Source organism: Metopolophium dirhodum, chromosome 2 (assembly GCF_019925205.1).
Source record: "Metopolophium dirhodum isolate CAU chromosome 2, ASM1992520v1, whole genome shotgun sequence".
In the NCBI taxonomy this organism is placed as follows: Eukaryota; Metazoa; Arthropoda; class Insecta; order Hemiptera; family Aphididae; genus Metopolophium; species Metopolophium dirhodum.
In genome coordinates this window covers 39058717-39075934 of record NC_083561.1, presented here as the reverse complement: position 1 = coordinate 39075934, position 17218 = coordinate 39058717, and the positions used below count along the sequence as shown (strand labels likewise).

General features: G+C 30.9%; 1 protein-coding gene and 1 non-coding gene across 2 annotated transcripts in view; one reads left to right on the top strand and one right to left on the bottom strand.

The window, feature by feature from the left end:
- Positions 1 to 17218, top strand: part of LOC132939433 (uncharacterized) — a 121369-nt gene that overhangs the window by 78408 nt on the left and 25743 nt on the right. The window contains exons 4-5 of the mRNA XM_061006592.1: positions 7038 to 7263; positions 13390 to 13758. Coding sequence (XP_060862575.1) covers positions 7038 to 7263; positions 13390 to 13758 — 595 coding nt within the window. The remainder of the gene's footprint in view (positions 1 to 7037; positions 7264 to 13389; positions 13759 to 17218) is intronic.
- On the bottom strand, positions 16994 to 17065 carry Trnae-uuc (transfer RNA glutamic acid (anticodon UUC)). Its single transcript has one exon. It is a non-coding gene; the product is annotated as a tRNA-Glu (tRNA).

Genomic DNA, 17218 nt, shown 5'->3' with positions numbered 1-17218 from the left:
TTTCTTCGGGGAAGCCACAGCTCATACTCGGCATGCTTTAAGTCAGCAGAGGTCCATATATATATATAGCGATAGGGAGGATTTCATCAGCAGGGTTAAGGTGTGTTTTAATAGGTGGTAAAGGATCCTCATCCTCGTGTGTCATATTCTATTATAATACTACACTGTATAGTCCTAATAAACATAATATTATGTGAGGCATCCATTTCAGTAATGGACCAACCACCCATTTTGAATGGTTTTAAATGGCCCGAGCATTATTATACTCATACGCTATATTATTGATATTCCAGTCAACGCCGAACATCAAACATCTCGAATAATAATTCATATTCTTTTCTTCTCTACTTTTGTTCGGCCTCGTTAAGCTCTGCCCCTTTCAAAACTGTTTCTTTAGAATCGAGAGAAGTTATTGGCGGGCTGCGCGAAAAACAAGAATAGTTATGTTTAAATATTATATAATACCGTATACACAATAGCCAATGGTCACGTGACGTGTACCCAATGCTGAATACATATTAGCCGACCGACGACGTCTGCAACGGTACGACAATAATCACCCCAAGTGTGAGCGACATACGAAAACGATTCATGTCATAGCTTTCGTGAAAAGTAAACATGAATAATGTGTCGAAATGTCCCTCAAAACGAACTTCATACTTCATTATTGTGAAGGATTTATTTCGTTTGTATGCATTCGCGCCGGTACCCATGTTGTAAATTTGTAATCATACCTGTGCGCCAGGGCTATTGGGGGGGGGGGGGGGGGGTTAACCCCTACCCGCCATTACCAATAATTGGTTTTACTATTTAGTATTTACTAATAATTGGTGACATAAATTTTATATATATTTTTTATAATAATATTTTGTCATTCCTGATCCCCTACACGGAGAACACTGTGCACGCGCGACGGGCATGGTTGTAATAATTGATGTTTTATTAAAATATTATTATTATCGCAGTGCAGCAGCCGTATTATAGGTACGCGCCGAACGTAATACACTGTAAAAAATGATAAACGCATATTTATTTAATGCATACAAAAGTATATTATATTTTCCATTGTGCGCTTATCGGCCGCTAGTCGCATTTTCATGCCACATACACGTCACACGTACGATGTAATAATAATATAATAACAACAACGATAATATATTATTATGACGTATAAAATGCATATTGCTATTATTATTATTATTATTATACATGTGACGTAGATGAGAGTATTCGGTAATTCATCAATCATCGATATGGTGCATTTTTTTTTTCTCTCGTCTTGAGATTATAAAGTTGGGCTTGCGTTGGACACGGTTTCGATCCACTATATTATTATATAGGTAGGTAAGTTCGGAGAGGGGTTGATGAGGGGGGTGCACTTGAATTATTATCAAAACCGTTCTAGTCGATGTAGTGTTTTCTTCGGGAAAAAAATGACCCGTTTTCAATCCCCTTAATGTTTCGAGCACTGCTCTGCAGTTTAATGGGCTAAAATAATATGTCGTTCGAGTCTGACGAGAGCTTTTTTTTTTTTACTCCTATATGTGTGTACGTGAAAATGTGTCGAAAACATTCTCATAAATAGGTACTCTATTATTTTTTAATATGGTGTACTGAAGTTGTTGTTTGTACCTCACAAATTGATCGAACTATAAATGTCTTGATAAATAATAAAATATATCGTTTGGTTCATGAACGAAAGAAAATGGCGACCGGTTTTAAATCACCCGCCACCACCTCTAACCCCGTAAATTAAATTGTACACAATTTTAACATTTTTAACGTCCAATCGGTTTGTTGTATAATATACAAAGAACATATTATTATTATTATTATTATTGTTATTATTATTGCTCGAAAACGACTTTGGGTGGGATTTTATTTTCGAATAAAATTTGTTGTAAAAAAAATGCTCTCAATTGTTCGGGGTCGCAAGTATAATGGAAGACCGTTATTTCAACGACAAAAAATATATATATATGAAAAAAAATATCGCAGGAAATGTTTAGGTCCAACAACTATTATAAAAGGTTGGCTTACAAGTTACAAGCATTGTTCAAACACAGTATTCCGCGTAAAATTGTTCAATTCTCTGAAACAACTATACCAGGTAGTAGCAGGTATATACTTTGGCAGAGTATCTTAAATTAATTTTTTGACATTTACAATTGTAAACATAATGCAGACTCTACGCGCCACCTCCGACGTTTAAATTGCAGCACAGGTCCGGAAGTCGATTAATTTATTTCAATTATATTCTGTACGGAATACAATAATTTTAAGGACACCTCGTTTAATAAATTTACCCCACTGCAGCACGTGGAGTCGAGAAAGCGTCGGCCACGACGTTTAGCATTGTTTAATAATGTCATCCCCTTTTTATTTTAGTACCTATGCATAAATATAATATACTATTATTATTATTATCATTATGTTATGTTATATATAAATTGTGGCGCACAAATGATAAAAGGCTACACAATGAAAATGTTTTTTCATTTCGTTTTCCATTTCAACCGCGCGATTAGAAATGTAATATATCTAATAATATTTTAAAATATTATGAGACACATTAGTACATTACTGAACTGCAATAATTATTATTATCAAATCGGTTCTATTTTGTACCAACGTACAAAATATTGACATTTTATTTTCCGTGTGTTAAATTAGTTCACTTATAAAGGCATATGTCATGTAATACGTCTTGTCAAATACCCGATCCACTTTAAATGACAGCCAAATAATATAATAATTAATAAGTCTTCCGAAGGATCTATTATATTATTTTGCATTATTATTATTATTATTATTATTATTTTTTTGCAGATATTTCGGTAAGAAAAGTTTTAAGTGATAAGTTTTGAATCGTTTCTAGAAACTTGTTAGAAAGTTGTACACGCCCGCCAATTGAAATGAAATAACGTTTTAAAAACAACGCACTGTATTGACATAAATATTAAGTTAACATGATATAGAACCAATTGCAGATAACTGTCGCGATATTATTTTTACAATTGGATTATTAATAATACACATTTATCAGTTTTCACCGAAAGAAGAATTTTTGACTAAGTAAACTGAGAAGCGCATAATATTATAATATATTTTTAAAGTGACTACCTATAGGTATCAAAACAGTATTAGATATGCCGTCCACGTTGTCATTAATTAAACTATTTATTTTACCAATATTATAGGCATAATATTATGAAACATTCACAGAAATAAAAATTGGCCAAGTACGTACAAAATTATTGTTTATACCCAATATAACTCGTAATAATAATTCATATCATAAATCATAATATTATTTTTAAACCATTTTGTTTGTACATTAATAATAAATAATAGTGGTAATATTTTCATTAATTATATTGTATAGTCTGTATATTATTATGAAACATTTTAGAAATCTTCTTTGGTCGACACTATAATATACCCTATAGTTACCTACCATTAAAAACTATTGTTTTTGCAACACTAATTCATAATTAATAATTCTTGTTTTTTTCTCATTAAATGTTGGTTGTTTAGTGAAAAGTTTCAGCAAGTTTGTGAAAACAAGAAAGCTCGAGTTTCATTTTTTTTCTCTCACATTTTGAATAAAGACAACTTCAGTATTGTACACGCTTCTTGCATATTATTATCACCTCAACTTTCACCGGTTTTGCTTAAATTTAAACTTTATTCACACAGCATAACAATCGTAAGTTTTGCTACCTAACACAATATCTAGTACCTGCTGGCCTATTATGTTATTCAAATTTCGTCCAATGTCACAATTTAAATTCATCAAGTTACTTTTACTTTATAGGTGACAATAATTATTACCACGTCTAATTACGTTATAGGTACATATAAATTAATTTCTATAAGAATTTTAAACGCGACAGACAGACGTGTACATTTTTAGAAATGTGAGCTAAAAGGTTTGCAGAAGAGCTCTGCACTTTGTTTGATCTATGAGAGAGAAACTTAATCCAGCCATAAATAGTCTATTAAATACTGGCTATATGGAGGATTATTTAAACGGATAGCGAAACACTATAAACATTAACTACCTAGGTACGTAAAAATAACGGAGAGAAAATGTATGATACCATTTACATTTATATCAAAGTATTTTTACGCGAAGTCCGCGACCAGCTAATGTTTGTGATATTTTTCGCATACGCCTAAATATGCACCTTTGTAGGTACTGGTACTCTCTCGCCGGATCTTAGAAATATCAAAAAATGTATTTATGATAGTGGCTTTTTTTCAATTCCATCAAAAGACTACAAAAGGCTATCGCGTATACATTCGGGAAGACATTTGCCATAAAACGTCAATGAGATAACCATTTAGTGTACGGCGATAAAACGAAAAAGAAAAAGGAATTACCACGACGTCACTATGAAAACGAATAGGTTTTGGTAGCCACTTTTATGGAGAGAAAAATACATTTATTACCCACTATTTTCTTATTCTACTTTTCTGTCGGTTTTTAAAACATCTCTTCTATAAACGAAGATGTTCTTTAGAAAAGTTTTAACATCTCTACCTGCTCTAAAGCTGCTTTTCAAGCTGGCTTAAGAATTATTACATCGATTTTACGTTTTTATTACAATTAGTTCAGTTTTAACATTTTTAATGGGAATTTCTCGTAAGTGCACTTATATAAGTACCTACTATACTACAAGTACTCAATATAACAAAAACATAGTTTATGTTTGTATTGCAATTTCGAAAAATAAATTTGAATGAATTCATCGTCATTAAAATGAAGTGCTGCTATATGGAGTAGTAAACATATTTTCACTCAGTCGATATAATATGGAATATTCTGTTGTTATATTAATCATTTTGAAACAAATTGAATTAAAACAATTAACAATCCCATTTAATTATAACCACCACATTTGCAATATAACTGTATAACTATTTCTAGTATAGTACTTTTCTTTAAGTTTGTTTAACTACTCAAGAAGTAAATAGTTTACAAGTTTATAGAGAGGAACATTAAAAAAAAAAAAAAAAAATATCTTCTTTCATTGTTATAATATTTTATTAATATTACGCGTACCTACTGATAAATGATAGTTTACCACTCTAATCGTAATTAAATAATAATATCTATGCGCAGATTATATATTCACTACCAATGTTCTACCACGTGAATTCCGAATAAAATATAACATACAGGTAGAATTTATAATATTATTTGATGATCGTCAGCCGCACACCAGTCAGTGGTTAAAAGCTTGTAACAGTCGGCTCAGCTGGCTACATGCGAAATAAGGTCATCCCGGTATGCGTATATGCGCAAAATAAAAATAAAAAAATTGGCCGATGACTGCGAACACGTCGTCATAATATTATCGTCGCAATGTGCAGATCTACCGCACTATTCGTTTATTTGAAATATTATTATTTAGATATTATAGAGATTTGTATCGTAAATACACCTAAACGGAATCAATACAAAGATGACATGACGTGACTATGGAGAATATTTTGCAGTCTTAAGGGGATTCGATACCGTGATTTTCTGTTTTTGTCTAACACACGTGCGACATTGGATTTTATGCGGGATCTTTGCCAAACATACCAATTTATCTAATGAAGTGATAAGAATTCTAAAACCAGATTTGAATTCGTCATCAAGTCATCTACTTGAAATCGACTTTCCCACATTTTTAATTTTAACTTCTCCAAACATTTACATTTTTAGGAATTTGGGGGATGATATCAAAAATATGGGAAAATTGATTTCAAGTAGACTTGACGACAAATTCAAATCTCTTTTCAGAGTTCTTATCGTTTCGTTAGATCAATTGGTATGTTTGGCAAAAAACACGACTAAAATTCTATGTCGCTCGTGTGTTGGACAAAAACAGAAAATCACAGTATCGGATACTATTAAATAAAAAAAAATATCCGACAATTACAAACATGTCGCCGTGTCGCAGTGTGCAGATATACCACTGCACTAAATTTTTATTTCAAATTTAGATAATATTATAGTGATCTTCATCGTAAATATGCCTAAACGGAATCAATATAAAGATAACGTAACAATTTAGATAAAATTCTGGCTTTACGAAACAGACATTTCGACGTTTACAAAATAAAAATTTGTTATAATATTATAAAAGACGTGAACAATAATCTTTTATCTTGCAGAATATTCACATATTTGTATAAAATATTACGTGTAGAAACAGTTCTGTGTACATTGTATAACCTAATAATTTTTCGTTACAAAGAGATGAGAATCAAACTTTTCTGGCTTTTTGCAGACACATAAATATTTATGATCTTTTTATTTCTTTTTTTTTTTTTATTAAAATTGAACATATTTTCATATATTTTTATGAATATTTACTTTTCCCAATAATCAGATTTTAATAAAAAAATAATAAATATATATAAAGGTAATATAAAACATGTATTACGCATATACATTTTTTGGAGGTATAAATCCCCCGGAAATGTCTTTTTTTTCTTTGTACGTGTTTGTTACGTTTATATTATATTTTATATTTGTCTTGTTTAACATAATATTTTTTTTTTATCTTTATCGTCTATCCGTCGACAAGTGGATCTCGTAATTTTTTAATCTATTTTTAAATGAATTTGTACATTGTGTTTTTCATTTGACTTCATAATTGTATTGTCTTATCGTTTTTTTTTCGTCTAGAGTCACTACAAATTTTCAATTCGATGTTTAGACATCAGTTAATATTTGAAAATTACGTTGATACTAAATCCTAATCGTTGTGTGTATTTTTAAATTATAATATTTAAACGTCGTAATTATTATTGAAAAATATTATTTGTACGTTTTCAACTTTTTGAGCGCTATTCTAAAGATTATCGCCAATCGTAATATAAATAATATTAAATATATACAAATAGTACCTATCACACTAAATAATTTTATACAACACGAAATTTGTATGTACCTGTATGATATTTATCTATGTGTATTGTACAACAGTTGTTGACGCTCTGAATTATTATATTATGAAAACTATCCTGTTGTTGTACAGGTGGTCGCAAGGACTATTATTCCACCAGGCGATGGTGGACTGCGCGAGGGCGGCCATATTGATACCGTTGGCGCACAGCCTCCTTTATTGTGTGCCCGTGAAAAAATGTAGCCTGGTCGAAACCGCGTTCCTGTTGCTGGTCACCGTGTCCACAATAAACATGCTGACCATCGTCCTTAACGATTCACCGGTGTTTCCGGAGGACGATGAGGAAGACGGCTATCAGGTGAGCTCAATTCAATCGAATACCATTATTTTTATTAACTTGATTTTTTTGAACTGATTCACCCCAAGTACAAGACATGATTTTTTTAAGAGGTGATTGGGGGAGGGTGCATCATCTTGTTCTTTTTTTTTGACATTTAGTGTCATGTTTCATTCGTAATTGTATATATTTCAATGGCCTAATATATATATTACTATTATTATTTATATACCACTGCATACAACTAATGATAATCGTTAAAAAGAAAAGTGTTATGAATAATATAGAAACCACAAATAGGTACCAATCGTTTTTTGACTGTTGGACATCGGTGACCACAGGAGAAAGAGCATACAGTCACGAATGAAATGTGTGTGCTGGTATATAATTATTTACAATCGTTTACCGACCGAGTTCCGGAATTCAGATACTCTTGGATAAAAATAATAAACCGTGGAAGTATAGTTCTGCTGTATATAGTTGGTAAGTTTCGAGTGCGTCATTGAGTACGTCACTGTAATATTTGAGTTAATAATTATGAATTCAATGATAAATCATTGCACACGAAAAACGAATACAATCAGAAACTGTGCGTCATCTATTCAACATAATATATTGTACATTCTATTTTGTATTTCTATTCGTAACTTATTTATCAACCAATAATAGGGTAGAAGATGAACAAATGTTTGACAACAGTAGGTAAATCGGATATATCATAACGTCACATAATAATAAATTGTTCTAATAGTTAGTGTTACATAATAATATTACCTATCAGTGGCGTGTAGAACATTTTTTTGTGTGTGAGGCCCAATGCATTTTTATTTTTACTATACCACCACCACTACTTTTATAAGTACAAACTGTACATTTTACAAGTCCCCTACTTCCCAACGGTTTGTTACTTGTTAACATTTAATTCTGTATTATGACAAGTCAATCTGATATTATTTTCATGGCCTCACATCAGTACACCTCACCACCCACCCATTTATATTGAGGTACAGGCCTCAAAAAAATTATCTTCACCACGCCACTGTTACCTATTGATATCAACTTATGAGCCAACACTAACATAATATTATAGAACTGTGTGGATTATAGGTTCGTTGTGGATTATTATAAATAGCTTAAAATTAGTCTAAAAATTTAAAAACATTTATCGTGTATAGAAAATAATAATAATATGTGTGATGACAAAATGTTTCAATCAAAATAATGCGACTAAAAATATTGATTAAACACTATGTATCCTCAATGTTTTTGAACTGCTATAAGAACCATTTGTAAGTCGTCTTGTATACATTTGTCAAGCTCTTTGACTATGCAACATCATTTTATATCGACATAGATAGGTAACTAAAAAAAAAATTTTAAAGTAAAAAATTGTCAAATTTCTATAAATATCTAAAACAGAGCAAAAATATTTTGAAAATGTATCATATTATCTAGAAAATCTTAACATAAAATGGGTGTTTGCGGCTATTCCATTTCAAATTAAGTAGGTATATAGGTACAACAAGAAAACAAAATAAAATCGATTTTGTCAACTGGTGTCGCATAAACATTTTATTATTTTCTCTGATTTTTGATAGTGTTTCCATATTATTTTTAAAAATATACTAACTTAAGTATACTAGGAATTTTCTACTCTTCGACTCTCCCCCTCCCAAAAATATCAGCCATATAAAATACATTCAAAGTTTATGATTGAGTCATTTTTTCTGCTTCAAAACATGAAAATAAAATAAACAACATAATAATATCATCCTTAAATCAATACATTCATGACAATGCTTATAGAATCTCAAATACAATAGGTATAGGTAATCGATCTATTAAGTAGGTATTAAAAAACTGTCGATTGGATAATTTCTCACATTCGTGTCTGTAGGTACATTTATTTCGTTGCCTGGGAAAAAAACGCTATTTAGAACTTAAAAGCTTCAACATCTACATTATAATTATTCATTATTGTTTGTTATTAAGACCGCGCCATGGAATTGTTATCTATTTACGGTTCATAATATAATATAGCATAATATATTATGATTTATGTTTGTGAATCAATTAATATAATGGTAAAATATTATATTGTACAATGCTAAAATATCTGAAATGGCCATTTCTAATAATTTAATTTTTGTACAATAGACTTTATCTGTTTTTCTACATTAGGCTCAGTATTTGAATTTAATTACCAAAAATAAATTAAAAGAGAAACACTTTGATGGACAGAATATAAAAACAAAAATATGGTTTGCCGACAAACAAGAGTTTTCACTTTGATGGAAAAATAAATATAGTATAAAATCCGGACCGGATACAGACGCCGGATGTTGAGAACTCATCTTGCTTCGCTCAACTCGGTTTAGGATAGTATCCTAGTTTATGGTTATAGTTTATGGTAGCATCGGTGTTTTGGTGTACAATTTCAACGTAATAATGAATAATCATAATAATATAGTAAATCATTAAACAGATTCTGTGCGGACTGCGATTCACATTATTTTGGGTGGTTCTGGATAATCTGTAGATTGTTTTTCCTTAGACGCTTACCTACCTGTAGGAAAACTATTTGTGAAAAAGGATCTCTTCGAAACACCGTCTATTTTCGATATCCTTATTCGCAGAGGTGTTACGTGATATTTTTCAAACACTTTTTTCATCCGAAAAGTGTTTACAAAGAAGGTGATGGAAAAAAAAAGTGATTGTTAAATATCCAATACACTATCATAACCTCGTTTCGCTTAGAACCAAAAATACTAGGACGTACGTTTCGATAAAAAGGAAATTACCTACGCGAAATGTTTTCAGACTTTATAAAGGCGATCTAATTTTCATTAGCTAAAGTGAAATAGAATATAATATATTGTATTATATGTGGTAATGCGTTTAACTTGATGCGCTACACTGATTTTCTAAGATAATTTTTATGATTTAAAAAAAAAAAATGTTTTAAAATAAATAAATGTACAAAGGTAGGTAATACATTTTTAAAAAAGATCAAGTTTTGTATTCAGTTATATACGTACAAGTATAACTATAATATATTTAGGTTTCTTAAAGCTTGATGATATTATCCTTATTGAAGAACATAAGTAAAAAAATAAACCAAGCTATAATGCAAAATGCAAATGTTATAATTCCTAATAAAATATTTCTGCGAATACTACAAGTTAATCAATGATCACTATTCACTACTACCATATAATAATACATAAATTGTATTATAAGATCAAACTTACCACATTATCATGTCAGTGTGGGCGGCCATAAAATATTTTTTTAATTTTATAGTCAGGAGCAGATACCTTTTTTTTTTAAATGTACCTTTATATAATAATATTAATACACAATATAGGTAGATATGGAATATTGAAAAAATAATTATTTTTGGTTATTAATAAAAATGAATATGTATTTTCATAAAATTTAAATGTCATTGAGAATTATAGTATTAGTTATTATTACTATCAGTTTTTTTTTTGTTATATATAAAAATATATGATTGAAACTTTAAATTACATTAAAAATAATTGATGAAAATCACAAACGTGTACTTTGAAAATTAGTGCGGCCAGTGAAATAGACCACTCGGTTGGTATAACCATGGGCACGGGGGCTTTATTGCTAATATCATTGTAAGCAATATTTTATTAATAATATTATAATAACATCAAACAAATACGGTAAGCTACGAATACAATAGAGTTTTAGCCGAGTGCGCCCGTGTAACGAGCGGATTTGCGTTTGGCCGGAAAGTTGTGTCGAGCAATATCCGTCCCCCGGTGAATACTAATTATTATTCTAAACATTGTTATAACTTAACAACCCTTCGGGTCATCAAGTAATTAGCAATCTTACGATCAAAATAGACATCCGAAACTAAAGCGTATATATAGCTACCTATCGTTGTTTCAATTAAAACGTAATTAAAAGTAATGTATGTAGTTAGATAACACAACCTTGCGAATTGCAGGTTTTAGTCGAACACGTTTTTAATTTAATAAACATGTCATAATGTACCAACGTACAATATTCTAAATTCCAATGAAATCCGATTTGACGACGTGTATGCCGGGTGAGATATATTTAACGTAAAACGCCCATTATTATTTAAACAACTATAAACGTTTTTGAAAATATTTTCTTTATTCGGAAGTAGACAATTTTTTTAAGGTAATTTGATGTACAAAAATTGAATTATGGATGAGTAGGTAATTTATGAGTTGTAAATATTTAAAGTTTAGATGAGCGGATTAGAGTGATAAAACAGTGGTAGGTACCTCGCAAAATGTTGGCCCACTACTGCGCTCATCAAAACTTTAAATACTTGTAAAACTAATTAAATACTTGTCCAAAATATTGTCGATACTTATAGATCAAAATACTACGGGTACCTAATATACTCTGATTCAGAGTATGAAATTAAAAATGTGTGTTTTCGTTCAAAAGAGTAAAAACTTAAAAAAAAAAACATACGATAACGCTAAAAACAGTGAGAATATTATTTTTTCGAAAAAAAAAAAATTTAAATACGACTTAAAATTATGTAAGATACACATTTAAAAAAATTCATTGTTTTTTGAAATAAATAGTGTGTTACATGTCGCCCCCCGCGTATGTACATAATATAATATATTATATAAAATATAATACACTGGTAAAGACCTGCAGAATTAGCTGAAGTGTTTATCCCACAAAATATGTACGATATATTGATATATCAGTGATCAAAATCAGTTGCCGTAACCATTGTTGGTAACTATACCAACATTGTATAGTTTACGCCCCACCGTTAATCACGATACCTATACGACTGTTGTAGTCAACCGGGTCCGGTACATAATATTGTAAGACGCTTTTATTATAGTGTTTGTATTTTTCTTTTTATTTGTCTTAACCTCTTGTCAAAAAAAAAAAAAAAAAAAATCAATTATTTTTCACAGATTTATTGTGTTTGAAATAGGTTCCGTAATGATATAATATTGTGTTTAAGACACGATAATTCGTTTGTAATTTTGCAATAACAAAGTACGCTGCAGTGCGTACGTAACATTATTGTTTGAATCAGATTTATCTAATTCGATTGTGCTTCCGAGTTCTGGTAGGGTTTTATCATCATGGTTGACAGCGTAATCATGCTGTGTATCTATTATACAGATAAGTGATGACAGCAGTATAATAATAGTTTATAATCATAAACTAGTCCAGTAAATTATTCGAGTAAAATATGTATTTAAATACTGTTTTGGTCGTACAATATTTTGTATTCGAAAATCAAATACTGATATGTAAATACATTCATAGATAATTCAAAAGATCAATTATTCGTCGCATTTCACATTGTTTTTGATAGTAATTACTTATTTTAATTTATTCACAATTAAGATCAACATATCAAACACCTATTAGTATATTATTTATTTATTTTATATTTCGTTAAAAACCGTTTACTGTTTAGTTAATATTACATTATTGATTTTAATTGTTCAGTGTACAGTTAAGTGGGCAGTTCAAAGTTACTTAAATGTGACATTACAAATTTTAAATAAGTTAAGTACCTAAAATGTGTTTTAATATTCTCCAAAAAAAAAAAAAAACCTTAAAATATTCTCTTATAATAAATTGTCTCTAAAATGGTCTTGGACTCGGGCTGTAATTTCGTTGCGTTTTGTATGGCTTTTCAAATCTAGCTATGCGATGTTCGTTTTAGAATATGTTAAATTACGTTTCACGTGTTTTCGAATCGAAATAAGAAGTTTAAAAGGCTTTTACTTTAAAAAAAAAATAACTTTTTAACGAGCTAACAATGTTCTTTTACCTAATGCAATATATTAATCGTAATTTGTCGAACGGATCCATAAGAAGTAAAATTGAGATAAAGAGTAGCGACCGAACAATTCTTTTTTTCAGATTTAAAGTTTACGTATAAGACTTGAAATAGTGCAGTGTGTTAAAATATATTTTTCGGTTCAAAACTTGTTTAAAATAAAAACAAAAATGAAGTGGATTTTACTGGTACAATATAATATTGGACTTGTATGGCACACAAGGCGTTTTCTTTATGCTCTTAAGGCATTGCACACCCTAAATTAATAACGATAATCAAACATGGACATTAATTAATGCGGTTTACAGGTGTCTTCGGTGCCACTGTTGCTGGACTCGCCGCAGTGCGTCGTGTTCGGCACGTTCATGATATGGTTCGCGGCCATCACCATCAACCTGGGCCCGACATTCATGAGCGGCGCGCTGGCCGCTGGCGCCGAGGTGACCAGGGACAAGCCGGGCTGTCCGCTTGTTCACGGCCCGTTCCGGCACTACATACTCAACGCCCTGTGGATAATCATCAACCTGCTGTGCGTGCTGCTCACGCTGTTCCACTTGCGCAAGCTGCACAGGGACCTGACCAAGGCCAACGTGGAAGCCGTCAGGGTGGCCGGACTGGTAACCACGTTGGTAAACGTAACCGGCAACAATTACTCGGACCCGCGACATGCACCGAGGGTGAGTGACTATTGAATTACTATTATTATTATTATTATTATTATTCCACTGGTTCTCATACTACCTATATACTCTACAAAAGTCATTGCACCACTTCACCCGATCTCGAATAATTATGTTGCTCCACTCGTACACCACAGTTCTTTCAAAACCCTTCTCGACCAAATCCACCCACCTTTTTCTTGGCCATCCTCGTGGCTTTTTTCCGCTTGGGATTCGGCACATAACTCCTTTGACTGCACCAATTGTCGTTTCCGGGCATTACAATATGCCCGAGCCAATGGATCCTTCGATCTCTTATTATGTAGATTTTAATTGGGGTCATCACTGTTTCTTCTAACAGTTGTCTGTCGACCTTTCTACTCCACATACCAGAGTTGTTATTTAATATATCACGCATTCTAAATAGGGCACGGATGTTGTAGTAGTAAAAACTATTAAAATTTATTCCAGGATTGCACTAAAAAATACCGAAAATTGCACCACACATTTTTAAATAATATTTAAATTCTACAAAATAAAATAAATATTTTACATGTTATTATAACAATCTAGTTGTGTAAATAAGTAAATTCGACAAAATTACATTAAAATCGAAAACAATCTAAAAATTGCATCCGTGCCCTAATTATTAAATCATACGAGGTACAATATTATGGAGGTATAACTTTGTATTCTAATCCAAATACTTGGAGTTATTGTGGTCCAACGCCAGTAGGCACTGCGGTTGGTTGCTATTGCGTTATTACGAAATTATTATTTATTATGCAGGGGAACAGTTCAGTGTAAGAAAGTATGCGGACAAGAGAACTTTGACCATTTTTATTTTTTTTAATATAATATGACGTAGGTACACGGAAAAAGTTATTTAAGTTTCAAAAACATGATGTTAGTATACACATTTTAAAACAATTGTGTAACTTGTTTCATATTAGTTGCATCGAAAAATAAAATAAAAACGATATAGCACGGTCCAAGTTTTTGCATTTTTATGATGCAAATTCAATTCCATTACATAGTTCGTCCTGCGCTGTACGGTTTTTTAACAAACAATATTTATGGACGCGACGTGTCCTCTATCGCCAGATTATATATCGAGAGGCTGAAGAATAGTTTGAATATTGGATATTAGGTACAGGTTCGTCTAAACTCTAAACCAGCGTTTCTCAAACTGTGGGTCGCGACCCATCGGTGGGTCGTGAACATTTTTTTGAATTATATAGATTTCAAAAAATGTGTGATAAATTAATATTAAATATACTTATATTATTATAGTAATATATAGTACCAAAAATTACGTGGGTATAATAAATAATGATTTGTCGTATATTTATTTATTACGACGGGTATATTACGCCTCATTATTAAAAGTACATTATTTTGTAAAAATATATTGGTTATAAACCTATAAAATAATAAATACCTAATAAAAGTAATAAACGAATTTTGTTTTTATAACTACTTTTTGAAAAGTTAAGCCACGTGGGTCGTGAAAGATTTTTTGAAGGAAATTTGGGTCGAGGTATAAAAAAGCTTGAGAACCACTGCAGTCTTAACGATTATGTTATTCTAATATATTATAAATGACTACTGCCTATGCATAAATGTAAAATAAATTGTTATAATTTTAAACCTAACGTTATTAATTTATTGTAAATAACAGTTAATTGTTGTATTATTAATTGTTAATTGATGAAATCAAAAAAATTTGTAGGATGTCATTTTTAAAAATCAAATAATGGATAGCTCCATACGAGTACTGCACTGAAATATCTATGTCATAATAATGTAGGTTTACATCGGGAAATATGAATTTGGCTGAATTTCTCAATTCTGTCCTTTTCAAAATGTCATTTGAAATCAAGTTAAATACTATCGATGGTTAGTCCGTCGGTGTTAAACTAAGATCACTGGCTACAGCCTACAGGGGCGTCCTTAGACTAATTTGTAAGTTGGGTATGGGCGAAAACTAAACGTTTACACTCAGTCTTTGCATATCATTTAAAATTGCTTATTAATTATAATTATAAAGTATTTATTTAGGTGCCCTTTATGAAATGCTACCACTATTGTTTAGGTATACTATTTATATTATTACATGCAGCATGATAAGAAATCGTATAACAATATTATTCTTTACAAGATCGACTGGTGGACGACCCCTCCTTCGAGGCATTATCACAACAAAATTAATGTTATTCTTAATGCATTTTCAAACATATGATTTTGGCCAGGTTTTTGTACAATTATCCCACCGGCCACCTGTGTGGTGGTTTGAAAAAAATGTATATTCTTGCGGACCCGAGGCGCAACCTCTCTTCGTGTGGGTCTATATTATAATATGATATTTATTTATTTTTTATTCATTTCAACCACATTAATAATAGCTGAGAAGTATACCAACTGAGATATAAGCTCGTATCCGTTCTGTGTATGTTATACAATTTAGTGGTATACGCAAAGGTCATAGCATTCGATTTTTTTTTCTGGTGGTGGGGAAATCGTTTATCATATAATATATTTTATATTATGTTTACTCGTTATTAAAATATTATGTTTTACCCAATACATATTTGACCCAACAACCGAAATACCGGATACACGTAAATTTATATTTTTGTGGGATAACGACCTATACAATATACATATGGAAATGCCTACCATGGCAGGCTCCGGCGAGGGAATAAATAATATTGTTTAATAATTGCACGTGCCTTAGTTTTTTTATATGTTATGGTATTTCCGATGTCACAGGACGAATCCTTAGTTTTATGTTGTACAATTTTTTTTTTTTTATCAAGATCTCTTTCGTATTTACTTACATATTTTTATTGAATTATTAAATTATCAAAGGAATGTGATATTTTATTTTTCACTTTATACTAAAAAACCCGGGATAACCGACTTTGAACTCAGCAGATTTTTCTTATATATTTCAAAAATAAATTCTAGTAATTCTAATTAATAACTAGGTTCAAAATAATGTACTTTTTACTCACGTTTAAACAATACAGTCATAGAGAATTTCAAAATTAGTGTAAGCAAAAATATCTTTGATAATAAGGCTTTCGAATTGGACATAAACTAAATTATTACCTATTATCAGAAAAATAAAAAAGAATCACATCCCTCTGCCCCCACCAATACCTATAATTTAATTTAAAAATAACGACATGAAATTATGAAAGTGGAGTTATTTGTAAAATCAATTTTGTGTAAAAACGCAAAAAAGTTATTCCGGTACCGGGAATCGAACCCGAGCCTCCTGGGTGAAAGCCAGGTATCCTAGCCACTAGACCATACCGGATAGATATGAACGAGTGATGAAACAAGTATATTTAACCACGAAAGACTACAAAGACAGCTTCATTTTTTTTTATCATTGTGATAATGAATATTTCAAATTACCTACATCGACGTCTAAAAGGTATAGTCGCAATGTGACTATTATAAGTTCCAA